Genomic DNA, 26,652 nt, shown 5'->3' with positions numbered 1-26,652 from the left:
GATAGAGCCCCGCTGTGCTGACAGCTCAGAGCCTGGAGCCTGTTTCAGATTCTGTGTCTCCCTCTCTCTGACCCTCCCCCGTTCATGCTCTGTCTCTCTCTGTCTCAAAAATAAATAAACGTTAAAAAAAAAAAAGTAAGATATCTCCTACTCTTACTCGGCTTTACTTTCCCCTGTTTTGGCTTTACTTTCCCCCGTTTTGTTTAACACGTTTGATTGAACACCCACTATGTGCCAGGCACTGCTCTAGGCACTCGGGGCCCAGCACTGAACAAAACAAGGTCCAGACTCTTGGGGAGATTGCATGATCCACGTTCCAGCCACTTAGCATGCTCGACATATTATTTATTTGTTTACTTTCTACCTCCCCTCACCAGAAGGTCAACTCCATGAGGGCAGGGGTTTCGTCTTGTTTGCCACTGTATTCTCAGGCCCTAGAATAGTGCCTGATACATAGGTACCGTGTTTCAATAAGCGCTCAGTAAATAATTGCTGAAAGCAGGAAATGACACGTTCTGGGTACTGACAATATACCTTGGTAGCCCTCATCTCGTTGGGACCACCTAGCCACCTTCAGCCGAGCTAAAGGGCGAGGACAGGCATTTTCAGCCCCATTTTGCAGATGACACAACGGAGGCTTAGGGAGGTGCAGACCTTGCTGGGGTTGCACCGAGAGCCCCTGGCTGAGCCTGGGCCAGGGACCTCACTCCCAGCGCACTGACAGTCCCCCTCCCGTAGCTCATTCCCCAAAGTTTCAGACTGAGGCTTCTTGAGGGATGTCTCACAGCGCGATCAGCTCAGGCTGGGCCATCACTTGCAAGGTGGTGAGTGAGCTAAAGCAGGAAGCGCGCTGGAACTGAGACAGGGGTGGCTTGGAATCCCAGCCCACCACTGACTGACTCCCTGCATGGCCCTGGGTGGGTCCCCTTCTCTTAAATGTTTATTAGAGACAGAGAGAGAGAGAGCACGGACGCGTAAGCGGGGGAGGGGCCGAGAGAGAGGGAGCAGATCTGAAGCGGGCTCCATGGTGACAGCAGAGCCCATCGTGGGGCTAGAACTCACGAATGACTAGGTCACGACCGGAGCCCAAGTCGGATGCTTAACCGACTGAGCCACCCCGGCCCCCCGGCCCCTTTCCTCTTAGAGTCTCCGTTTTAACACAGGGGGCAAAATAGGAGGAGGGGTAAGAAAACCACCTCCCACTTCCCAGGACGGCCGTGAGGAGGCAAAGAGAAACATGAGTGGGACACAGAGCTTTTTAAACTGAAGGGTGGGAGTGTGTGCACGTGGGCTATTTCAATCTTCACTCAGACCCGGGGCTCTTTCCATCCAGGACTCTGGCCAACCCACTCCTCATCTGTTCCTTTTCTGTATCTTTCCATTCTCTTCTCTTGGGGTGCCCCCTCTCCACTCTGCCAACTCACCCCCAGCTTGTGCTCCAGGGTTTGGCCAGTGGGCTGGCTAACAGCTCCGGCCTGGCCCAGATATTCTGGGTGATGTTGGACCCGACGCTGGTCCTGTGCGTGCCCCAGCCTCTCCCCCTGTAATATGGGAAGGGGAGGCTAGGCCCCTCCCTCCATGCCTCCTAGGATTTGGTGATTCAGAGGTGACTCACCTTGGATGTCAAGCAGGGAGAAGTGAGGGTTGCTGGGTGCTTCAGGCACCAGGCGGAAATAGAAGCGATGCCCGCCCTGAGGCTCGTCTCTGTCCACCACGCTGATGGTCTGGATAAGCTGAAGGGTGAGGACAGGGCAGGGAGCTGAGGCGAGGCTGAGCCCACTCTGGACCTGGATAGAGGGTGTCCCGGCCAGTCCTGGCAACAGGCCCCCGGCCCCAGCCCCTCAGTGTACCTGTCCTGGCTTGGCATCCTCGCACACCGCTGCCTCGTAGGGGGTGGCCAGCTCTGGGGGATTGTCGTTCACATCCAGGATTCGGATCCTTAGGGATGCCCGGGAGAGCTGGGCATGATTGTCTGCAGCGAGATCACAGGAGCAGGGTGAGAGGCATCCAGTGCGAGATCTAGACAAGCCCCCATCTGCTGCTAGGACCAGACTAGGCAGTGGGGTCATGCTGAGAGATCTGTGGGTTGATCAAGCAGGCAGGAGGATCAGGACTGAGGACGTCTGGCATGAGTGGGTCACCAGCACTGTTGCCGTCACCATCCATCACCACCCACTAGGTCATCGGTGTAATCATCATTGTCACGGTCACTGTCAATGTCACCGTCACCACCATTGCCTTTGGCATTGGCACCCCTGGTATCATATCATGTATCATGGCAACCTCTGCCACCGTAACCCCCAGTGCCGCCCCATCACCGTCGTCAACACCATCGCTGTCACCCATTACCAGCGCCATTGTTACTGCCATTACTCCCACCGTAAAGACCCATATCACCGTCATATCACCACCCCTACTCCCACCCCCAGCAAAACTGTCACCGCCATTGCCATCAGCCAACATCCTACGTTCAACATCCCATCACCATCGAGCGCACAGAATGCGCCTGGAGTATCCACATCCATTATTTCAGGTACCCTGGCGGAAATCCTGGGCTTTGGTTCAATGTAGATCCCCGCTTGGCAGAAGAGAAACTAAAGCACGAGAAACATGAAAGAAATGGGCCTCTGGCACCTGGACTCCCAAACCTCTACCCTTTCGAGAGCTGATCCTGAAAGGGCAAGACAAGGCCACTGGGTGTGAGTCTTGGCTGGGGCCCTCAGCAAAACCATGACCTCCCCACGCTTCTACCTGTGATGTCTTTGAGGTCAAGGTCCCTGTTGTATTAATCCCTGGGCCCCCGGCATTGTGGGATACGGCCCGGAGTAGGTTCTAATACATCTGTTGGACGAATGAATGAAGTCTGGGAGGACTTTCACGGAAAGAGGCTTGAATTCCTGGCGTGGCTCTGTCTTTGACCCAGTGTCTGATCTTGGGTAAGACCTTTCCCTCCCCGACATCACTTTCCACATGTGGACAATGAACGGAGAGCATAGTGATTCAGAGCAAGGTCTTCAAGACAAGGTGTTCCGATCTCAACTCCGCCACTTAGTAGCTGTGTGATTTGTGGCAGGTCGCTCGACCTCTCTGTGCCTCCACTTTCTCACCAGCAAAAAGGGCTCCTAGTAATGGGTTGGTTAAGAGGACAGATTGAGTTAGTATCTGCAAAGCACTTAAAAGTGCGTATGTAACACATAGCAAGTGCTATATGAGGGTTTGTTAAATAAACAGACATCCTTCAAGGGTCCTTTCAGCAACGACATCAAGTGATTCAAGGATACCTCGTCCCAGCCTGTCCTCTCTGAGCAGCACCCTGCGTGTTGGCTTTTTCTGCCCCTTGCCCCTCAAACCTCTTGGGTGCTCGTTGGAGCCCTGCTCTCAGCTCTCTTAGTCATGAGTTCGTTACTGACAAGCTTTACCAGCCAGCGACCTCGAGGACTAGGAGAGGAAGCCACCCCTTTCAAGCAGTGACCTGATGGCTGGGTCTCTGGCCGGGAGCTATTTTGGGGGGGAGCCTGGAAGCTGCCAGGCAGCCAGGAAACCCATGAGTTCTGGCGGGGAGTGAGGTTGATCAGCTGCCTCTTTTCACTGAACTCAGGGGCCACCGCACACAAAGAGAAATGGGATTGGGAGGCAGTTGCAGCCATCTCCCGGGGGTCAGGGAAAGGAGGGGGGCGAGGCCTTAATTAACTCAGACCCCGACCCCTCTCTGGAGCTCCCCGAGGCCAGGGGCACCTTATCTTCTCAGCTCACCCAGACCTGCTGCTTCAGTGATTAGAGGGGGCTTTTCTGGGGGCGGGAGATTGGAGTCGTGACTGGGAATGCCCAGCAAGCCGTTATTTTTAAGAGCGTGCTGCCGGAGAACTTAAACAGACAGAAGGTGGGTGCATTTGGGAGGAGAGGAGGTGGGGAGGGTGAGGCCCGCTGCCAGGACCAGGCACCTCTCTCCCCGCTGAGGCAGAGGGAAGGGGTGATGGAGCCTATGCGCCATGCAGAAGGGGGACCCCAGAGCGGGGCGAGCTTCTCCGCGGCAGACCCGCTGTGGAGTGTGGGGGTGGGGTGGGGGGGGCTGGGTCCACTGCTGGCGAGACCCGCATTGTTGCACCATTCCTTTGGGATCTGCTGGGCCTCTTCTGGCTCTCCCCCCCCCCCTTTTTCCCCCATCTCTAGCTTTATTGAGACAGAATTGACATATGGCCTTGTGTAAGTTTAAGATGTGACGATTTGAGACACGTGTATCTCGTGAAACGTGTCCCATAACCAGGTTAGTTAACCCATCCCTCACCTCACATAATTACCTTTTTGTTGTTGTCCTACCTTAAAATGTCACAGGTCACCACTTGGGGAAGGCCTGAACCCTTTGGCATAGCTGAGGGTCCGGGATCTCAGAGGCGGGGCAGCTGAGTGAGCGGGGAAGGGGGTGCCTCTAGGTTGCCAAATTTGCCACCTGCAGAGCTTATCCCGGGGCCCCCTGAGTTTGGGGCTGGCCTGGCACCCCCAGAGCTTGTGGGCCAGCCCTCCGTCGGTCTCCGGTGCCCATGACATCACGGCGGCCTCCAGCCTGGCTGCACATTTAGAATCGCCTGGGAAAGCCTTGAGAAAGCACTTATGCCCAAGGCTTAAGGTTTTTTAACAGCTCCAGGAGTCTAATGTGTGCCAAGGGTTGCCAGCCACGGCCCCGGGTGACTGGCGGGTGGGGGGAGTCCCACCTGACGTCTTACTTCTGGTGGGCTTCCTCCAAACCCCTCCTGATCAACATCGTTTGTGATAATTGCTAATAATGAATTCGTAATGTTACCCATGTAAATGTTTCTGGGAAAAAAACAAAGACTCCATCAGTTAATGGACCTTCACCGCTGTGCGGGACGTTCCAGTTTATAACAAACTTTCGTATCTGTGACCTCATTTGACCTCAAAACAACCTGTAAAAGAGGTCTGGCTAAACCCATTTTGTAGAGGAGAAAACTGAGGGCCAGGACTTTGCCCAGAGCCCCAGGCGAGTCCGTGCAGAGCTGGGTTGGGACCTGGGTCTCCTGCCTCTCAGGCCAGTGCTTGGTCTAGACACAAGGCCGGCAGACTCTCCTGCAGCCTGGATGTGTGGCCCTCTGGCGACAGCTACTGCTCGGACCCAGGCCCAAGCCGACCTTCCCCAACACCCAGCAGCAGGTGCCCTGGGTGCCCCATGGGCCTCAACCCCCCTCTTGGCATCTATGTTCAGCTGACTGACATGCAAATTAGTTTAATTATTTCTTCTTCTAAAATAAATTATATTTTGCAGTAGCTGCAATATGTTGTGTCAGGCAAAATTGCATTCAATATTTTTAAACTAATTGATGCAGCCTTGAGGAAGGCTGATTGACAGCCCGGAGCTGAGCAGGCCTGCAGCCTTAACAGATTCCTAAATGAAAATTAAACGTGCTTCGGCCTGGTGCTTCCTCTCCGAGCTAGCTCACTAAGAATCCGAGAAGGTGGCAGGTGAAGCCCTGGGGGCCTGCGCGGCCGAGGAGGCTGGACAGTTCAGTGGGTGGTGCCTCAGGAAGAGACTGGACTCGGGGCAGGAGAACTGCTGTACCACGTGGGCAGGTCTCCTTCCTTCTCTGGGCCTCAGAGCCCCTGACGTATAATGGACAGGGGATTGGACTGAGCGGTTTGGAGCTGAGACTTCTGGGTTTTGCTGACAATTATGAATTGAGTGCCTCCTTTGCGCCAAGGACTTAACGGTGAACGAGACCAACACCGTCTGTCAGTCTGGTGGCGGGGATAGACATCACTCCAGACTCCGATAAGAGCTAAGAGAGAAAGGTTTGGGAGCGGGGTGGGTGCAGGGACGTTTTCCCTGAAGTAAGTGACCTTTGGGCTGAGATCCAGCGAGGAAGTAATCAGGTGAGGGGGATGGGAGGGAAAGGGAACGGCATCTCCCCGAGGGGAAGGGCGGGCTGCAGATAATGAGGTCCTGGATCCCCTCCAAGGAAGACCCCAGCCCCTGGCAGGTACTTACCTGGTATCCGAACCAAACTGGGCTTGGAGGGCTGGGGGCCACTGGGAAGGGAAGAGGTAACTGTTAGGGGCACCCCTAGGAACGTGAGCCTGCCCGGAAAGACATCAGCAAACACCTACGGAGCATGCGCTGTGGGCCAGGGTCTGTGCTGCCCCATTTCATCCTGTCAACCGTTGTGGGAGGTAGAGACTAGCATTATTGGCGTTTTACTGATGAGGAACCCATTCAGAGAGGTCTCCTAGGGAAAAACCGATCAATCTGGGATCGAACCTGGGTCTGGCTCCAAAGGGGGAGCCTCCAGTCACCAGGCGGTACTGCCTTTCTTGCCATCTTTAGCTGTCAGAGTCCTACTCGCCTCAAAGTCCTGAACGAATGTCTCTGCCTCCTCCTGGAAGCTCTCCCTGACTGCCTCAGTCCTGGGCCATCAGAATATACACCCAAGTCCTACATGCTCGCAGGCCGCACGCAATCTTGCCGCCATCATCTCCCTGGCTTTGTCCCTCACCCACCCCTCTTTGGCTCTGCCCCAACTTCGATCCCTCAGTTCTTTGCCCAGATGCCTTTTCAGAGAGACCTCTCCCGATGACCGTATTTAAATATGCCCCTTGCCACCCCACCAGACACTCCCTTCCCTGCTTTCTCTCCATAACGCTTACCCAACACCCCCTCTGTTTTGCCTTACTCGAACTTGCTCATCACCGATCTCCCGCACCGGAAAGTAAGCAGAATTTCTGTTTTGTTTACCGTGATGTGCATGGCACATAGTAGGTGCTTAGTAAAGATTGTCGAAGGAATGGATTTCACTGTCTATGGCATCCCTGACTATGCTGGGATGCTGGGGAGGCCACAGGGAGAGACCAAGCCCTCTTCGGATGGACGGACCCTGTGGGGGCTGCACCCCCTCCAAGGTCTCTCCGTCTGGGAACCAGTCAGCCCGTGTGACCCTGTTCCTGCCTCTCTCTTTGGACTAAGGTTTTCTCATCAGTAAAACAAATAGGAGCTGCACTCTGAAGTTCTTGGCTGCCACAGAGAGAGTGAGAAGTCAGGGCGAGGAGGGAGGGACTGGCGGGGAGAGGGTGGGGGGAGGGGCGGGGGAGGGGAGGGAGAGAGGTTGGGGGGCAGCTCAAAGGCACCTCCTTCCCACTCACTTGCGGTGGGGGGTGGGCAGCAGAGCCGGACCCTCTTCTCCAGTCCCCCCCCCCCCAGCCCCTCCCTCTCCCGAGAGAATTAAATTGCATCCAAACACCAGGCTCTGATTAGAGCTGGCCAGCTGGGCAGGAAGATTTATCATCCCAATTACCCGCTGGCCAAGACAAGCGTGCAGACCGGTGAGGGGGCTGGGTGAGCAAGTGGGGGCGCTCCAGGGGAGGGGAGTCAGGGCTGTCGAAAGCGGAGTCCTTACACCCCTGCCCTGTCCCAACTCCCCTGTAGTGGGACCACCAGGTTTAGGCACCCTTCCCCGTCTCTCTCGTCTCTCTCGGGACTTTGAGATCTCTTTGGCTTCCTCCTCTGGAGGCTTTGACTTTGTTGGGGGGAGGGATGTGTAGTCCTTCAAAGGGTGAGGGGGGACTTCGGGGTGAAACAGGAACCCTGGAATGGGCTGGGTGGGAGAGAGTTTTCCTTCCTAGGGCTGAACGGGTCCTGGAGACTCCACGGACATCACGAACCCTTTATTCCAGGCGTCATCTGTTAGGTACTCAGATGGCACAGGATTCTGGGAGGCACCCATGGCGCGAGGAACCCAGGCCTGGTTTACATACCTCTGGTGATGGGGAGTTCAGTGCCTTTCAAAGCAGCCCCTTCCATGCAGGGTTGTGCCAAGCCTCTTGCCCAGACTCTGCTCCCCTGGCGCCTCTTCCTGACCGTCCTAGCCCTGCCCTCACACCCCCGGTTCGTGCCTAAGCCTGAGTCTTCACAACGGCCTCCCCTCTGTTTTCCTGCTCCAGGCCAGCCCCCTCCTGTTCAGCCATGAGCCCAAGCGAACGTTGGGACCGCTCATCTGACCATATCAGTCTTCTGCTCAAAGACCTGCATTGGTTCCCCATCGTCTCCAGGAGATGTCTGGCTCCGCACAGGACATCCAAGGCCCTTCCTGTAGAGGACCAGTGAGTTTCTGCATGCTCGCCTCAGCGGCCTGCTGCAGCCGGCCCCCAGCCCCGGCCCCTGGCCACGCTCCGTCTCCCTGTTCTCAGAATGGCCAGTGGACTGCCCAGCTTCTAGGTCTTTCTGCCTGGAGCCTCCAAACCCTCTTTCCTCAGCCCTTTGGACCCAACTCACATGTGCCCTCTTCTAGGAAAGGCTTTTTGCCTTCTTCCCCTCCGGGTGGGCAAGTCCCTTCGTGTTCCTCCTGAGTGCCCACTGTCCCCTTACTTCCACTTTGTGTTCTAGCTGACTGTTGGCGTGTCTAGCCCCTGCCCCACCCCCCCTCCGTGAGCTCGGAAGGCAGTGGCCAAGCCTTGTTTACCACCAGGTCCCAGCACCCAGCCCAGGATGGGTGGTGGCCAGAGGCCCTCAGAAAACACTGGCCCAGGGTAGACGTGGGGGAGGGGCGTGTCCTTGTGGCACCGTCTCACTCCTCTGCAAGCCCTCACCCCCATCCCTGCTCCTTCCTCCAGCCTCCTCAGATCCCCCTTCTGTTGTCCTCCTAAGGAGCACTGGACTGGGAGTCATAAGGCCTTACTGGTGGACTTGAGTAAGTTGCTTCCCTTCCTTGGGTTCAGTCTCCCCAGCTATGAAGCGGGGGTGGGTGGCGACTGCAGTCCATCATCTCTGACATTCCTTCTGCCCTCCGATTCTTTCTCTGGCTACAAATAGCACGTACTGTGCGTTGGGAACCATGCTAGGCACTTTGCATGCACAGATTAAAATGTACACGACATGTTCGACATGATGTCTGGCATACCGTTAAGCGTCAAATAAGTGGAAGCGGCTATTATCGTAAAGACATCGTAAAGTTATTATGTTTGCAGCCATCTAACAACAGTGCCACTTTACAGATGAGAAAACTAAGGCAGTGAGCGGGGGGGGGGGGGGGGGGGGACTGACCTGTCCAAACTCACCCAGCAACTGGCACAGAGTTCTTGCCTGCCACGCCCCCTGCTTTCCTAACTGGGCGGGTCAGCCCATTCATCCGTCCATTTGGTAAATATTTACACACGCCTACTAAGTGCCAGCCCTGCATGAACGGGGCAGATGCAGATGAGACCCTGCCCTCATGGAGGGTACCGCTTCCTGGGGAAAAGAGATTAGCTGCACACGTAAATGCAGATGTAAATCATAACGTGAGCTCCGTGGTGTGACGGAAAAACCAGGGTGCTGTAAGACGTACTCGGCCTGGGGTGACCCAGATGGGGAAGCTTCTTGCTAATCTGGTTAACTCTTTGCTGTTCCTGGCAGCTAGTGACCACCCCCTCCAGACCAGCATAGGGCCAGACGATGCTGGGGGAGGGGGCCGGATGCAGCCCCTGGCACCCCCATCCCTGGCACTGGCTTTCCAAGTCCACACCCCCGTCTCTTTGAAGACTGTCCCTTTACAACTGCCCTTTCCACCGAAGGATTCAGACACAAATTGTACTTTAAATTCAATATTGGTCATTAATATTTCATGATTACAAAACGTTAAAGATAATGTCAGTGGAAGCAGCGTCTGCATGGGCAGAATGGATGACTCAGAAGTTCGGGGAGAGGGGAGCCGGCATACTAAGTGGCTTGGGAGTCTTTGAGGTAATCCAGTATGACAGTGGCAGTGGCTCCTGACCGAGTGCAACGTTCTCCAAGGGGGCTCACCAAGCTCCGCCACTGTGTATAAATATTCCCCCTCCGATTCTTGTCGCCTCGTGTTTGTTTCGCCCGAGCAAGTGGGGCCACTGTGACCCTGCCAGCATCCTCGGTTTCTGAGCAAGTCGAATGGATGCTTCCGCAGGGGGGCATGGGCGGGCAGACCCACTGGCATTGCACTTGGCTGGCTGCTGGGAGGCAGGAGGGCTGGGGTGGAGCCCTGGCGCCGCACGGATTTGCTCTGTGACCATGGTGCCATCGCTGTTCCTCCCTGAGCCTTTATTTCCTCATCTGTAAAGTGGGGATAATCATTTTGCCCTTGTCTCACACCCATGGTGAGAAGCTGGAGTGGGTGGGTTATTTGTGACACTCTCGGATGTGTGCCTGGCACCAAAGAAACGCGACTCGAGGGGCATCTGGGGGCGAGCCGGGCTTTGGGGTCAGACAGGCTGGGGCTGGGAATGTGGACGAACGACCTCACCTCCCATCCACACGTTGGGGATAAGGGCAGAGCCGACACCTCTCAGGTGGGAACATTCAGCGAAGGCAACACTGTAAAATGCCTTGCGCCGGGTTGGTGCTTAAGTCAAGTGCACAGAGTCAGGATCAATACATACCACTAATCGAGCACTTATTAAGTACTAGGCTAAGTTCTTTCCATGCGTGATCCTACCGAATCTTCCCCCCAGCTCTGTGAAGTGGGAGCCATTCATTTTCCCATTGATTAATACCTGGTGAAGGTTGGGCAGGGGTTGTTGATTGCAGCTCAGAGGGGGAGGATGTCTAGCCCAGTAATCAGTCTTCTCCCTTCCGAGCCTCATCTACCCCATGCTCAGCTGCTAGGGACGGGTGGGTGGGGGAGAGGGGTGGGGCTGGCTGCAGAGAGTAGCAGGAAAAGGGAGCCCACGTGGCAATGGCGTAGAGGGAACCAGGCAGGCTTGCTGCCCTTCCTTGGGCCAGTTTCCTCTCTGGGCCTCCATCTTCCCGTCGGTAAAATGGGTGCTGATAGGTTACGGATCCTAATTCAATAAAAGTCCCCCCTAGAAAGCATCTAGCCCAGAACGTGTATTAGGTTAACGTTGTAAAATGTTTGTGGGAGGGTCCCCTCCACACTCTCCTGTGCGATGGCAGCGTTACCGACTTTGTGTGCCACTCTAGCTGCTTTCTGAAAAGAGACCCACTGGCTTCACCCAAGAGTGGGGTATCAGGCAGTGTGACAGGCTAGCGGGGGACACGTGTTTGTGGGCAGGGAGAGGAGGCATCTCGGCCCAGCAGCCAGGCCAGTCCCCCCAGCCGCCCAGGGAGCAGGTTCAGGGAGGTAAGGGGGGGGAGCTCTCCTCCCCCCTAGTCCAGCCGCCACTTCCTCTCCAGCCACCTTTCTTATCTCCCTTTCATGCGGCGGAGGAGTGGATTCAAAGGCTCCGGAGCAGCAGGCACGGAGGTTTGAGCCAGCTTTGTATTTTCTTTTAAACTGAAGTTGAAAGAGACCAAGGGAACTTCAGCCGAGGGACTTCCTTGGCCCACGGGCCAGTGGGGCCCGCAAAGTGGGAGGGGGCCAGCAGGCGGAGGAGGAGGAAGGCTGGCAGGGGGGCTCACACGGCCCGGAGGGGCTTGGGGCCGAAGTGTGCAGAGGCAAGCCTGAATGTCGCCCACCCACCCGAGGCTCAGAGGCTCAGAGTCTCTCTGCTGTGTCAGGGCTGCCTACAGACAGCTCTGCTGGCTCCTGTAGCCTGAGAGCTGATGGGGGGCGGGGAGGGGGGAGGCTTGGGGCTTGGGGACCAGGGCCCGGCAGCATCGCTCGAGGCCTGCAAGTGCACTCTCCCCTCTCCTGGGGCTCTGTCAACCCCTGCGCTCTTAGCTCCTCACTTCCATGGCCTTACTTATCTGGACCCCATGCATAGACACCCCCCCTTTTCCCTCCCAGCCCACACTCCTGCCCGGTTGCCCACGCACACACGCCCTCTTCCAGAAACCCAGGCCAAGCACCTCAGAGTAGTCCTGGACCCCTCTCCATCTCTTACCTCCACGTCGGTCATTCTGTGGTGCCATTTTCAGCCTGTCTCCCAAAGCTGATCACAGCTCGCACCCTCCGTGGCTGATCGCCCTGGCCCAGGCCACTATCACATTTAACTTCCAGTTGAGCCCCTGCTTTCCCCCTCAGCCCTCCGTCTATTCTCGAGCAGCCACCAGAGGTATCCCGTCAGGCAATGACCCCTCCTTGGCTCAAATGGCGACACCATCCCGTGATTCCCACCTCATTTAGAGTCGAGTCCAAAGACCTGACAATGGCTGATCACTCTGCCCCTCACCAACCATGCTGGTTTCCTCGCTGTTCCTCCAACGTGCTGGGCAAACTACTACCTCAGGGCCTTTGCACTGGCTGTTCTCTGTCCTTAGAACACTCTTCCCTTAGACATGGGACTGACTCCTTCACTTCAGTGAGGTCTCTGTTGAGATGTCTCCTTCTCAGAGAGGCCTTCTTCTAAGAGCACCAACACCCTCTTCTTCCCAGTCCCTTTCCCTGGCCTTCCTTCCCGGTTTCTTACTAGCCCTTCACACATCTGACATATGCACACCCTTCCCATCAGTTTGCTGACAGTCTAGCGCTCCCCCACAAAGACAGGAGCTTTTCTGTCTTGTTCAGGGCTGTATCCCCAGCCTCTAAAACAGGCCTTCGTATGTAATGGGTGCTCAATAAATGCTCAAAGAAGGAAGCCAGCTTCAAGACCGGCTCTTCGCCTTTCAGTTTGGGATCCTTCCCAGGTCTTTGCTCCTGCCCATCAGCGTTTGCCTCCTGCAACTCAGCCATCAGCGCTGGGTTTCTTTCTCTTTGCCCCGCCTCAGCCCCGCCCCTCACTCTGCCCTCGTCCCTCCCCCACCCCATATCCGCCCCGCCCCCCCGGCTCACCAGCCTCCATGGCCAGCACCGTGATGTTGTGCCAGCCCGCGGTCTCGCGGTCCAGCCCCTTGCCCGTCACGATGGCGCCCGTGTCCGCATCGATATCAAAGATCTGATCCAAATCCGAGTCACGGTCAATGGCGTACCTGAGGGAGGCAGGGAGGGGCTGATTGGAGGTGTCCTGGCATCAGGTGGAGCCCATGCCCATGTCCCCTCCAACCCACCCTAAAAGAGGGACCACCTGCCAGGGAGACCCCGGGAGCAGAGACACTCTTTCCAACAGAGGAGCGGTGGAAAGGGATCTGGGTTTGGATCTCTGTTGCACCGGTACCTGCTGTGTGACCGCGGGCACCCTCAACCTTTCTGAGCCTCAGTTTCCTCAGCTGGGTAATGGGGCTAATAATTTGCACCCCACAGCTGTGAGGGCTGGAAGCGGGCAAAGCCCCTGGCACAGCGCTATAGCACCCACTGCGCGGGGGCGGGGCAGGCAGTCCGGGCGGGGAGGGAACAGAGGTGCAAAGAATCCTTCCGAGAATGGCGGGCAGGGATTGTTCAGAGAGTGGCAAACGGTGCCAAACGCGCAGAACGGGGAAGCAGGCAGAGCGTGGCCCCGGCCCCCCCCCGGGCGCAGAATTCAGGGCTTGGACGTGTCCCGGGGGGGAGGGGAATTCGGAGCTGGAAAGAGGGGGTCGGCGTGGAGGCCCCAGCCCAGGGACCCGGGCTGAGCGAGTGCGGTGGCGAGGGGTCTGGGCGGCGGTGAGGGTGGGGGTGGGGGTGGGGGGGGTGGCCGGCGGCCCCTCCCCGCCTACGCAGCACGCGCGAGCTAATCTGCGGCTTTTCAGTTGCCGCGTGAAAAAGCCCTTTGTTCCGCCTTCTTCCCGGGCCTTTGTGCGGCGGCTCCAGGCCTGAAAGGCCCGTGTCCAACACATGTCTCGGGCGGCGGCCCAGAGAGGCCCCGCCAGCTCCGGCCGCCGCTTCCCGGCGCTGATAACGCGGGCGGGGGGCGCCGCCGGGCCGTGCGGCCCACAAAGGCCTCGAATGCCAAGCAAGGGCGCATTGTGCGACGAGGACAAAGAAGCTCGGCAGGGCGGGCTCAGCCTGAGCCGCCAGGCCCCTCCCACAGGGCGGAGAGGGGCCCTTTCCCCATCTCCCAGAAGGGAAACTGAGGCCCAGGAAGGTGAGGACACGAGAAACGCCCCCTGCTGGAGGCACAAAGTCCCGAGGTGAGCCTTCAGTGGGGCTTAGCTGCATTACCAAACTTTCAGGGGCCTCCGTTTCTGCATCTGTTAAATGGGAATGATGACACCCAGTGGAACTGACGGGTCTGAGACAGAGCTGGGTTTGAATCCTGGCCTACTTCCTCTACCGGTGTGACCTTGGACAAGCCACTGACCTCCTTGGCCTCTGTTTATCTGGAAAAGCGGGTGATTTATACTCACCTCACACCGGTGTGGGTTAGAGGAGCTAATTCATGGGACTGGGCATAGGTGACAGCCCTTATTCTTTGCATAGTTACTAGGATGGGGCAAAGGCAGCGAAGGCAAACTGTGTGACCAACTATAAAAGGCTATGCCTGTGGGGATAGTGGGCATTACAGCCAGGCTCCCCAGCCCCCACTAACTCTCCTTCCTGTCCCTCAGCTGCTAAACCCCCATCCTCCTTGCCCCTGACCAACCTGGGCCCTCCTGACCCGGATGAAAGTGACCTAAGATGACACTTCCTTCCACTAGACAGCACTTAATAGTTTGTAGCCTGCTTTTCCTGCAGCCAGCTCTCTGTGCGTTCCTTTACGCCCAGACATTGAGTGCCTCCTCTGTGCTACGTCCCGGGGATAAAAGGGCAAAACGAGATAGATGAGGTGACCACCTAGCATCCTGTGATGCTGATGGGATCTCCCCCGTCTTACAGAGGAAGACACTGGGGCTCAGAGAGGAAACTTGCCAAGCTTAGGACTGCCACGTACGGTTGTGCAGGCTGTGTCCTGCACAAAGGTACCAGGCTGAAGGGATGAAGCGGAGTGAAAGTCTAACCAGTCAGTGTTCAGCTTGCCAAGCCACGTGTCCTAGCTGAGGGAGTATCTTCTCGGAGAGGGATTTTTTTCCTTATTTATGCAAAGATGCCATGTGGGCTAGTGATGACCCTGCCTAAAATTGCACAGGGACTGTCACAGAATTGGAATTTGTACCCAAACTGGGGACTCTATACCCAGAGTTCTTTTTAGCTCGTTGAACCACCCGAAACTGCAAAGCACGGTGCCTCAGGTCCCCTCTGCCCCCAGCCTGGCCCTGACAGATGTTGGGGTCCAGAGGAGGAAGAACCAACCTCTGAGTGTCAGCTCGGCTGGAAGGAACCTCCTCTTGGTTTTACCGGTGGGAGAACAGAGTCCAGGAGAAGGCCAAGGCCTGCACAGCCTGGGGCTCCTGATCACTGGGGGGAGCCGGGTGTGAGAGCTTGTGGAAGGATGCCTACCACCTTCTTGCTTCTCCCCTTCCTGCTCAGACCTCCCTCCTGTTCTCTCTCCTCCCAGCTTCTCTCTTTTGTTCCCTCCTGGAGGGGAAGGGGCGGCTGGAATCTAAGTGGAGGCAGCTGTTCCCAAGGCCGTGGGGGGGGCCGCAGGGACCTGCCATTAACCAGCAAAAGACTTGGGGCTGCAGGTCAGCGTGGCTGGCTGAGCCCAGGTGGTTTTGTTCCAGCTCAAGAAGCCAGCCAGTGAGTGGGAGGGAGGGGTGGAGGGGCGCGGCAGGAGGCAGGGAGCACGACCTGGCAAACATGGGGGGGGGGGCGGGAGAGGGGAGGCTTGTGGACCTCACGAGTAGGTGCATGAGTTGTGTGGCTGGTCTGTGTTGTGGGTGGAAACCGTGTGTGTGTGTGTGTGTGTGTGTGTGTGTGTGTGTGTATGAGAGAGAGAGAGAGAGAGATACTGCTGTGCTGTTGGAAAAGGAAACGCTCGAGAGAGGCAGCCGCTTAGCCCTGGGTGTGGGTCCAACTCTACGATGCCCCTGACAAGTCACTTCCATCTTTGAACCTTAATTTTGAGCAAAATGGAAATGATAATCCTACCTTGCGAGTTGCTGGGAGGATTAAATGCCTAGCTGGGGGATAAGGTGCCTAGCTGAGCTCTAGGAAAATTACTCGGTGAGAGGGAACTATTGTTATTCTAATTATTATTCAGAACCGTCTGGTAAGGGGTACGCAGGAGCCCCTCCCACCCAGAATGTGGTCCGTGTGCTCTGGGTTGGGGGGGGGGGGTTGTGGGAGGCACCCTGTATGGACGGCCCAGAGTATTGCCAGCGGGCTGAGAAGGGCAGGAGGCAGCTGTGAGTCTGGAAGGTCCTGCTCCTGGTTCAGTCCGCCAGGGCCTGGAGGGCAGGAAGGGGAAGCAGCACAGGTGTGGGTGGAGAAGTGCAGCGAGAGTGTGGGTAGGTGTCAGCTAGTGTGTGTGTGCGCGTGCGTGTGCATGCTTGTGCACGCGTGCAGGGGAGGCCCCGGGATGGAGGTCTAGAGTGCCGATCTGGTGCCCAGTGGCCTACGTTTGCAATCTAGCTGTGTGGCCTTGGGTAAATCACTTAATCTCTCTGTTCTTCAGTTTCCTCCTCTTAAGAATGGAGATACTATCAATACCTGCCTTACTGCTGACCCCGCGGCGGCGAGGATTAGACAAGCGACTAGCGGCGCAACACTCCAACACTCGTGAGAGCACTGGGCACCTGCTGCGTGCCCCGTGGGTCAGCTCTGATGCTTTTTGCCAGGTCTGCGGGCGGGCTTTACACGCGTGAGCTCCTCAGATCTTCCCGGGTACTCTTATCACCCCCATGTCGCAGATGAGGAAACTGGGCTCTCAGAAGCCGGATGCCTTGCCCTGGGTCGAAAGGGCTGCTTAGTGGCAGAGCCAGGTTCCCAGCCCACACGGGTCCAGGGCCTCAGGTCTTAAGAACACGCCCCTCAGGGCCAGCCGGGTACACCTGCGGGCACTCCCACACACTCTAACAGCCCCAAATGCCACTGTCGTCAAGGTTAAGGGTGGGAGGAGTGGGGAGGGTACTGCTTCCTGGCCCCGGGTGTGCGTGTGGTTTTTCTCCACGTAACTGTCTGCATAGACAGCGCACACAGGCACGATAAACAGGCTGAGGCTCCAGCATGTATGGCCTGCCCAGCGCTCCCCTGTGGGCTCGGTAGGAGGCTACTGGAGGGAGAATCTCTTCAGATGCAAAAGGGGCTCCCCCACCCGCCAGCAGGGAGTCCCCTCTGCCCCCTCCACCCTGTCTGTGACTCTTTCTCTCCTACCCGCCCACACCCCGCCACCCCCAGCCCTGGCTTAAGACACCCACTTAAAGCCCAAACATGATGCCTGGGAATTCGTATGTGGTTACTACTGGCTGCGGAATGAAGGGTAGAAACGGGTGGCCAGGCCACGAAGAAAAATAGTAATGTCCATTCCTGAGGGCCTACTATGTGCCAAACAAGCCTCCCTCCAACCCTGGGAGTGCCAAGCACAGAACCTAGTAGGACACAGGAGACATTTAATACCTATTTTTTTTTTTTTTTGAGTAAAAGCATGAGGCAGGTACTATCGTGATGCCCATTTTAGAGATGGGAAAACTGGGGCTCGCTGTGGGTCCAGTGATTTTCCCACGGTTCTATAACTGAGCTGGGATTCCGAGCCAGGCCCTCTTTGATTCCAGAGCCTACGTACTTTCTGCCGCACCCCACTGTGGAGAGCTGGGAGGAAATGAGATATTTGCTCCCTCTGGTCCGGTGTGGGCTTGGCTGTTTTCAGTGTTCAAGGGAGACCTGCCGGGCTGTAGGGCTATGCTGGGCTGATCAAGGGCCTCTCTGCCCCTCAGAGAGGAGCCCATCCGAGCACCGTCCTTCCTCCCTCCAAAGCTTCCAAGGCTTCCCATCGCCTAAGCGGAGTCCCACTGCTTCGCCTGACGTTCAGGGTCCTTCCCAGCCTGTCCCAAGTGCCCCTCTGTCCTCATCGCCGCACACCCTGACACGAGCTCGTCCAGCTAATCATCCTGCGGCTGGACTTAACCTCCTGGCTCCATGGCTCTGTTCCTATCGCCCGGCGCTCCCCGTCACCCCAACCTGGAGCGGCCTCTCCCTGGTCTAACCTCGCCTCTTCAGCCTTGCTCTGGGGCCGTCTGGGGAAGCCTGGGCTCACTCCCCTCCGTGGCGCGCACCGATTACTTGCCCTTCCGTGGAGTTCTGTACTCCCCCAGCCCCTGCCTCAGGCCAAGACCACCGGGACTTAGATCTGTCACTAGATGCCTTCACGTGGGGGCCTAGCCCTCCTGTCGGCCCGTGTCTGATTCGCCTCTGTGCCTTCCGCACCGGGGAGGACACCTAACCACACAGAGAGTTAGAAGCAGGGGTGGAAACGAACCGGAGGCTGGACTCAAGAAGCTGACAATAATGGGTGAAACCATTCCTTCCTCTTTCAAGCGGAATGACACTGGGAGAGTCACTTCTCCTCTCTGTGCTTCAGCTCCCTCTGTAAAACGAGTATGATTCCTCCTGAGGGGGAAATGCCACAATGCGAGGCACCGTCCCCTCTTCCCAGTGCAGAACTCAGAAAGACATCACTCTGTGTATCTGCACCTCTGCATCCCCCAGGTGCCTAATGTGGTAGGCAAAATCTCCCAGGACACCACTTAATGTCTTCATCTCCAGGAACATACCAAGCCACCCCTGCCTCAGGACCTTTGCACTCGCTGTTCCCTCCACCTGAACCTGACCGCTCTTCCTCACAGCTTCACAGGTCGGCCTCTCTCTTTATCTGATCTCAGCTCATCTGTCAACTCCTCAGCTACTCATTCCATAGTAGCCCCTGCTGCCCCAACCCTCCTTATCCCATTACCCCGTTTACTCCCTTCATAGCTCTTCTCTGCAATTATTTCAAGACTGTGTCAACGAATGCTTCACTACTTGTTGACTGTGTCCCCGCCCCGGGAGAAGGCAGACTCTACGCGTCCGGGGAAGAGGTTTTTTTACCTTTGTTTCCCCCTTGACTCAACGTGACTTGAGTTCCTGACCCTTAGAGATCAGGAGCTGGGATACAAGCTGGGCTCTGGGCAGTACCTGGGTCCCATGAGGAGCCCTTCTGTCTCTCAGTGGCACCTCACCGGCCTCTTGTTTCCATGTCTGTCCTCTGTAGACGGGGGTGCTCCTCCCCAGCTCTGCCCTTGGCTGAGTCAGCTTCCCCGGGCCTGGCTCAGGGCCGGGCGGGCATGAGGAGGAGCTGGGTAAATGTTTGTGGTGTTAAATTGGACCTGTCTCGAGCTCCTCGCTGAGGAGCCCCAGGGAAGGGGCCAGCAAAGAGAGATGAAAGAAGGTGAGAAGCTGGTTTCAAAGTTGGCCCTTTCCGAGCAGATAAAAGCCGGAGGAAAGGGAAGCCAAGGGAGGGAGGAGGGGGGAGACTAAGAGGGGGTGTGAGAGCCACCCTGCAGGGGAGGGGAGCAGGCAGACAGGAGCACTAACCTGGGAGGCAAGGACTCAGCTCCTACTCCTGGCTCTCAACTCCCTGGGAAGGTTCCGGGGGCACCTCCTCCCCGGCCTGGCCCTCAGTTTCCTCCCAAAAGTGGGTGTCGATTCCCTCCTGGGAGAGGTCTGCGGTCCAGCCAGAGGCTAGGGAGATGCCGCCAGATGCCTGGGCGGAAGGGCAACGGAGGAGCTCAGAGGCGGCAGGACGGCTCTGGCAGTGAGGAGAGCAGGGGCGGCCCAGACCCTCTGGACAGAGGCCCTCGAGGCCTGTCAGACTTGGCTTTTGCTGCCTCGTCTCCCTCAGTCCACTGTAGCCATCACAGCTGCTCTTCTCCAGGCACATCTACCACTCCTCTGCCTCCATCTGTCTGCACATGCTGTTCCTCTGCCTGGAATGCCCTTCACCTCATATTTACACCTGACCATACACAGGGACCAGCTCGGTTAGTTTCCTGCCTCCTCCGAGGAGGTCTTTTAAGACCCCTGAGGGCATTTCCCAGTCTGGGAGCCCACAGACAGTGGCAGGATGGCCTCTCTGCGTCCTCACCCAGGGCCGCCATGTAAGATTGCACAGGCTGTGCACTGTACAACTCAGGGAACCATTCCCATGGATGGTGATGGGAATGTTACCCATCCGGAATTGTGTAATGCAGAGATCCTCAAACTAACCTCCTTTCTCCCTCTCTTCACTGCTCAGCCACATAGTTGGTTCAGGGACTACTTACTGATTATGTACAGGGGTTTCAGGGAGGAAGCAGGGAGCTCAGGAATCTCCTTCCTGTCTGTCCAACAATGGCCATTGCCCCTACCCCCTGACATCCTCTGGATCAGTTTCTGCTGCAGCCTTTCTTCCCTTCTCTTCTGTGCGACCTTCTTCCAGCTTGGGTCACAGTCAGGGACAACGACAGAGCTGCAGCGTCCCCTCCCCTCCACCCTCCTGCCTCCCTCCCTGCTCGCCCCTCTCTCTCCCTGTGTCTGTTTCTCTTTCTTCCCCTTTCTGGCTTTCTCAGCAAATCTCCGCTGATTCTACATTGTCAGGTAGGCCCTCTGCCTCTTTTAGGTACTCCTCCTCTTTCCACTGGCTCCCCCCTCTCTCTGGCCTCCTCCTCCCATTGGGGGTCTCTCCCCATCCCCTTGAGTCTCTCTCTGTCTCTTTTCTCAGTCTTTCTCTGCTTTTCTATTCCAGTCACTCACCATGCAGGCAGTGAGTGTCCACTGAGTGCTGGGCGTCCGGCTGGGCCCTGAGGGTAAACAGAATCCCCTACCCTCACGGAGCTTATCTTATAGTGGAAGGGAGACACGCAAAGTAGTCAGGAAAATAGGTGGCATGTTAGATCGTGATGCGGTGGGGCTGGGGGTTGGGGGGGTGTCGAGCAAAGACCCGGGGGAAGTAGGACGACAGATTGCGGGGGTACTAAGGAGGGGAACATTCTAGGCAGAGGAATCAACAGTCACAAAGGGCCCGGAGGCCAAGTGAGCTTGGTACATCTGTGGGGCTGTGAGGGGGCCAGTGTGGCTGAGCAGAGAACTAGGAAGCAGGGCCATGGGAGCAAGGGTCAGAGAGGGTACAGAGCTCATGGCTCTGGGGGTCATTGTGAGAGCTTGGTCTTTTATTCTGAGCCAGATGGGCGCCTCTGGGTGGTGGTTGGGGGGTGGGGACGCTCTGAGCAGAGGAGGGCGGTGCTCTGATTTCTGTTTGGGCAGGATCGTGAGCCTCCCGGGCCAGTTCCCGATTAAAGAGGGGGCGGGGCAGGAGCAGGGAGACCTGCGCGGGGTAGGGGGAAGTGCAGGAATGGGGGTAGCAGCAGACGGGGAGAGAGGCGGTCGGATTCTGGATAGTCTGCTAAAGTGGGGATGGCGGGGACGTGCCGGTGGTTCGGAGGGAGGTGTGAGAGAGAGGCGGGAGTCAGGGGGTCTCCAACATTTTTGATGTGAACAACCGTTAGGGTGTTTATGTTTTTGTTTTCTTTGGGTGGAGAGACCTGGGGAGCCAGATGGCCAGGTGAGCAAGAGTGTGGAATCGGGGGTCATAGGCATGTGGACGGATAGGCTGAGGGCACCGAGGGAGCCAGTATAGACAGAGGAGAGGGGCTGAGCCCGGTTCACTCTGCGGCGTCTGTCGCTCCTGGGTCTCCCTCCTTGTCCTGAGTCCCTTGCCTCTCGGTGACCGTTCTCACACCCGTTTCCTTGGTCTCTGTGTCCACCCTCCTTCTCTCCCCGCCCCCCCCGCCCCTCCCCCTGTGCCCGCAGTCCGTCCGCGGGGCGGTGGCGCGATAGCAGGCAGCAGGCGTGGCCCCGGGCGGGGGTCTCACCGGACGGGCCGGTTGGCGGCGTCGGGGTCCCGCGCCGTCACCACGCCGACCAGGGAGCCCACCTGCGCGTCCTCCTGCACCTCCAGGAGGCCGGAGGGCGGCCGGAACTCGGGGGGCTCGTCCACGTCGGTCACGGCCACGCGCACGATCGCCTGGTCGCGGAACGTGCCCAAGTCAGCGAAGCGGGGATCCACGAACTTGTTGAGGGCCTCCAGGACCACGGTGTGCACGGGCTGGGACTCGAAGTCCAGGCGCTGCGGGGAGGGAGCAGAGGGCGGGTGAGGGGGCCGGGTGGGGTCCGCGTCGGGAGAGGAGGTGAGGGGGGCGGGCCCACAGGGGGCGGGGCTGGCCCAAGGTCATGTCGACCCTGCCGGGGAGCCCGAGTGATGGACTGCACCAAGGAACCGGCGGTTGGAGACCCAGACCAACCTTCCCTGGTCGCAGGTGGGCAAAGTGAGACGGCAGGGGACAGTCTTGCCTAGGGACACACAGCCCATCAGGGCTAAAGGCCACTGCCCCCCCCCCCCCCCCGCCACTTCCTGCCTCCCAGCACAGAATGTTGGGGCATTTGATTCATTTTATTAATTCACGAAGCACTTACTAGGCACCAGCGCTTTAAATACATTAACTCACCTAATTTTACAACATCCCTAAGAGGCTTGGGTTGTGATTCTCTCATTTTACACAGGAGCACGTGGAGGCCCAGAAGGCTCTGTAACTTAGCCCAAGGTCACTTAGTCACCGGCAGAGGCAGGATTCAAACCCGGGCCAGCGCAGCTCTCCAGTCCTGGCCCCTCCTCACGGGAGAGGACAGCGCACTGGTTCTGCGGCTGACTAGCTGTGTGTCTGTGGGCAATCTGTTTAGCCTCTCTGGGCCTCAGTTGTGAGGGTTAAAGAGACATTCCCCCCGTGTGCTGTGTAGGCGGCAGCAACTAATGTGAGTTGAGCCTGATAAGCCAGGCTGCCTTAGAGCTTTCCTTGGAAATCTGGCTAAACCCATGCTGAGCCTTGCTTCTCATCAGGGAGTACTAATGGGTGACCTTCTGATGAATGAGCTCCAGGGCTGTGTGTCCGCTCCGGCCTTCTAAAGACAACGCCTTACAGCAAAGAGAAATCACAGTGGTGCAGCTGAGCCACCTCGGTAGTGTGGGGGGAGCTATCTGAGTGGCAAGGGTAAACTTCCTGGGGACCTGCCCCGGGCGTAGAGACCCTCCGTTTCTCTCAGAACATCCCCCCCCCCCCGCCCCCGCACCTTTTCCAGCAGCAAAAGGACCACCTCCGTCCTCTGTCCTGTTGCCTGGGAAATCAGGACGCAGGGAGGCTGGCGGTAGCCGAGCCTGTGAGTGAGCGATGGGCTTTGGAGCCAGGCCATCAATCAGGCATGGGCTCCGCTCCCCGAGCCAGCGTGACTCCACAGAGACGCCTCAGGCGCCAGGGCTGGAGCAGGTGGGAGGGGTCCGGGATGGGGGGAGGGGATTAGGAGCAGCCTGGGGATGAGAGCAAATGCAGAGGCGGGACTTGGGACCTGACTCTGCTGCTCTGTGATGCTGGTCCCCATCTGTGAAATGGGCTCATCTTCCAGTGAGGACAAATGGAGCTCAGAAGACTGAAAGCCATGTAAGCTTAAAAGGGTAGATTCTGGGGGCGCCTGGGTGGCTCAGTTGGCTAAGCATCCCACTCCTGATTGCGGCTCAGGTCTTGATCTTACCGGGTTCGTGAGACTGAGCCCCACATTGGGCTCTGTGCTGGCAGCACAGAGCCTACTTGGGTTCTCTCTCTCCCCTCCCCTCTCTCTCTGCACCTGCCCCCCAAATACGTAAATAAACATTAAAAAAAAGTGTGGGGTGCCTGGATGGCTCAGTCATGATCTTATGGCTTGTGGACTCCAGCCCCATGTCGGACTTCACGCTGACAGCGTGGGTCCTATTTTGGATTCTCTGTCTCCCTCTCTGTCCCTCCCCCCGCCCCAAATAGATAAAAACATCTTTAAAAATTATTTAAAAAAAAAAGGGCGGATTCTGGAGCCAGACTGCCTGGGCTCATAGCCCTACTCTGCTCTGCAAGGTACGTGACCTTGGATGCAGATTATTGAATTTTCATGGCCTCAGTTTCTCATCTATAAAACGGGCAATAATAGTACCCTAGGGATCGAATAAGTTAATACATGAAAAGCAGTTGAAAAGTGCCTAGCACACAGTCTACACTTTATTATTAGTAGTAATAGCTATTATATTTTAATCTTATGGGAAATAGCTGGAGAAACTGGGGGTCTTCTCTTTTCACACCCTGGAGGCCAGGTAGGGAGCAGGTCATTAGATGCTCATTGAGTGAAAGAAGGGCCCTCGGGGCAGGTGTTGCTGTGGGTCCCAGAAGGCAGGACCCAGGCTGACAGCAGCAGATTTAGGGCGACACAATCTGGCTGAGTGCGGGGGGGGGGGGGGGGAGCTAGCTTCTGGACAAGGGCAGGGAGCGAGCATCCCATCCTGGAGTGACCAGACCAACCGGGGGTTCAAATCCGGACTCTGCCCCCTCCTGGTGTGACCCTGGGCCAGCCCTTTTACCTCTCTGAGCCTCTGTTTTCTCACTGGCAAAAATGGGCCGAAGGACTGAAGTCTCTTCAGAGGGAAACACGAGAATTAAAGGAAATGATGAGAGTGAAGGGTGTGGACTCGAAGGAGCCCGTGGCAGTGATTACACGAGCACACAGCCAAATCTGGTTTGAATCCTGGCTCGCGTAACTAGCTGTGCAACCTGCACAGGCCGCGTATCCTCTCTGGGCCTCGTTTTCTCATTTGTAAAATGGGACCGGTACCATCACTGTTTCCCCAGGCTGGTCCTCGGTCTCTGGAGCGACCTCATCTCTGGAGCCGAGTGGGGTGGGGCTGTCTGGCTGCTCGGAGGCCTCCCAGACCTGGCCACCCTGGGTCTGCCTCCCCTGTCCCTTGAGGCAGCGGGGGCGGGGGGGGGGGGGGCACACCTTCTGCACTACAATGATGGCCTCCTGAGTGTCGCTGTCCGTGGTGACCTTGAACACGTGGCCGCCGCTGCCGCTCTCCTCCTTGAGGTGGTAAGTCATGTCTGTGTTCTCGCCCACGTCTGAGTCCTCGGCCTTCACTCGTCCCACAGCCGTGCCGATGGGGGCCGACTCCTGAATGCTGAACTGGTACATCTCTGTAGGGGACACAGCTGTGAACAGGGATGGGGAGCAGCCCCTACCCTGACTTCCACCAGCTTTAGGGGACAGGAGAGGGGGGATCCAGATGGGCTCCAGGGAAGACAGTGTCTGCCAGGGGCTCCCAAGCGGGCAGTGCAAAGAGGAGGGTCCTCATTCTGACCCTGGGTTTATTTGCTGTTTGGTTAGGGAAAGTGCCTGCAGATTGGAGGGCTTCGGTTTCCCCATCTGCCCACGAGGGGCACAGAGGAGCACAGCGGTCAAGGCCCAGGCTCTGGAGTCAGCCCTGGCTGTGTAATCCTCAGCCTTGGTGTCCTCATCTGTAGAATGGAAATAATAATAGTGTCTTCCTAACAGCACTGCCATTATCCCGATTAACTGAGATGATGGGGCATGAAAAGTGCTTAGTACAGAGCCTGGCCCATGGTGGCTGCTCGATAACGGGAACAAACTATGTTACAGTAGTGGGGCTTCATGCTGATTTTTCTGTTGCCGTTGGTGTTCATGACATTGATTCCTTCATTTCCACAGATTTGTTAAGCACCTGTGACATCTCAGATGCAGTTCTAGGCACCGGGCTTATGGCAACAAGCAAAACAGACCCAAATCCCAGCTCTCAGTGCCTTCCTCTTAAACAGGAAGAGAAAGACACAAACAATCACATCAGTAAAACAGGCAGTATATCAAATGGTGATAGGTGCTTTGGAGAAAAATAAAGTAGGGGAAGGGGAACGGAGAATACCGATGAGGGTGTGTGTGGAGTTTTAAATAGGGGAATCAAGAAAGGCTCCCGGGGAAGATGACATTTTTGCAAAAGTCTGAGGGAGGTGAGGGAGTAGGCCAAGCAGATATTTGGGAAAGAGCATTCCAGACAGAGGGAATGGCAGGTGCAAAGGCCCTGAGGTGGGTGTAAATGCCTGGCGTGTTTGAAGAATGGCAAGATGGCCGTTGTGGCTGGAGGGGAGAAGCAGAGCAGAAACAAGAAGAAATGAGGTCAGAGGGGACACAAGCAGTACCCTGCTCTCGTCCCAGAGTTGAGGCCGAGATGAGGGTCATTTGCTAAATGATGGGCCAGTGCAGGTGACGCAGGGGCCGTGCAGCTGGGGATGTGCCTCTTGGAGTCCCCAAGCCTGGATGACTTGTGTGAAACGGCGGCCTCTGATTCATTCTCACACAACAGCCGGCGCGGGGCTCTGTCTAAAACAGGTTGATGGTGCCACTCCCCTGCTTGAATCCCTTCCATAGCTCCCGCTGCCCTGAGGTGAGGCTGTCCAAGACCTTCGGCCTGCCCCACAGGATGCTTGCTGCCTGGCCCCTACCCAAGTCTGCAGCCTCAGCCTCCCTCTCCCCGAGCCCAGACCTCCCGGAGGTACTTGTAATGCCTTATCTCCCTCTCTTTTCCCTTCTCTTGCGCCCTCCCCAATTCCTACCCTTCCTTCAGTCTTCCTGAACGTTCCCTCCTCCAGGGAGCCTTCTCAGACTAACCTCCAGGCTCTGCTCCTGTGCCCCAGGGCCACCAAGCTCATCCCACTTCGTGTAAGGCTTCCCTCATTTCCCTCTCCCTTTCTGCCTGTTCTCTCCCCGCCCTCTCCTCTCTCCTCTGTCTGGGGTGTGAGCTCCTGGAAGGCAGGAACCGTATCTCTTATTCATCAGGCGTCCTCGAAGCCTGGCAGAACACCAAACTGTCACATAAATGAAATGTGTGAGTGACTAGGGAGTGAATGAACGGAAAGGAGCAGGAGTTACTCGTCTATGCTCGCCGGGTTAACCCGGATTCAAGAGTCTGACAATAGCAAGTGGTGGTGAGGATGTCCTACAGCGGATGCGTGCATTTTTTTGTGGGGGGGACAGTCTGGCTTCATCTAGTAAAGCTGAAGATGAGTACATCCCACGAGGCAGCTATTCCCCTCTTCCTCTGTACATACACTGGGGAAATGCGCGCAACACGCGACGTGGAGATGTTCAGCGAGGTACAGCAGTATCCTTCATAATGGCCTCAAACTGGAAACAA

At 57.0% G+C, this 26,652-nt stretch overlaps 2 protein-coding genes across 4 annotated transcripts in view; one reads left to right on the top strand and one right to left on the bottom strand.

Annotated features, from left to right (window-relative positions):
* Nucleotides 1-26,652, bottom strand: part of CDH22 (cadherin 22) — a 67,602-nt gene that overhangs the window by 9,754 nt on the left and 31,196 nt on the right. The window contains exons 5-9 of the mRNA XM_042980261.1: nt 24,447-24,640; nt 21,470-21,723; nt 12,684-12,820; nt 1,851-1,972; nt 1,616-1,733 (exon numbers count right to left, since the gene is read on the bottom strand). Coding sequence (XP_042836195.1) covers nt 1,616-1,733; nt 1,851-1,972; nt 12,684-12,820; nt 21,470-21,723; nt 24,447-24,640 — 825 coding nt within the window. The remainder of the gene's footprint in view (nt 1-1,615; nt 1,734-1,850; nt 1,973-12,683; nt 12,821-21,469; nt 21,724-24,446; nt 24,641-26,652) is intronic.
* On the top strand, nt 13,506-25,357 carry LOC122237175. Of its 3 annotated transcripts, none has more exons than XM_042980265.1 (3): nt 13,506-13,897; nt 16,261-16,446; nt 25,173-25,357. In XM_042980265.1, exons 1-3 carry the CDS (start codon nt 13,602-13,604, stop codon nt 25,189-25,191), a joined length of 501 nt encoding a protein of 166 aa, XP_042836199.1. In that variant the 5' UTR covers nt 13,506-13,601; the 3' UTR covers nt 25,192-25,357. The 3 variants fall into 3 exon arrangements, with proteins under 3 accessions (XP_042836199.1, XP_042836196.1, XP_042836198.1); XM_042980262.1 differs by lacking the exon at nt 25,173-25,357 and adding an exon at nt 18,348-19,008 and having other exon boundaries at nt 16,261-16,423; XM_042980264.1 differs by lacking the exon at nt 25,173-25,357 and adding an exon at nt 18,291-19,008 and having other exon boundaries at nt 16,261-16,423.

Source organism: Panthera tigris, chromosome A3 (assembly GCF_018350195.1).
Source record: "Panthera tigris isolate Pti1 chromosome A3, P.tigris_Pti1_mat1.1, whole genome shotgun sequence".
In the NCBI taxonomy this organism is placed as follows: Eukaryota; Metazoa; Chordata; class Mammalia; order Carnivora; family Felidae; genus Panthera; species Panthera tigris.
This window is presented reverse-complemented; position numbering and strand designations above follow the sequence as displayed.

Coding starts and splice junctions, on each gene's coding strand:
- LOC122237175 (XM_042980262.1), top strand. CDS start 13,602: ATGTCTCGGGCGGCGGCCCAGAGAGGCCCCGCCAGCTCCGGCCGCCGC. Junction 13,898..16,260: donor TGGAGGCACAAAGTCCCGAG/GTGAGCCTTCAG, acceptor TCTGTTCTTCAG/TTTCCTCCTCTTAAGAATGG. Junction 16,424..18,347: donor GCTCTGATGCTTTTTGCCAG/GTCTGCGGGCGG, acceptor CTTCATCTCCAG/GAACATACCAAGCCACCCCT.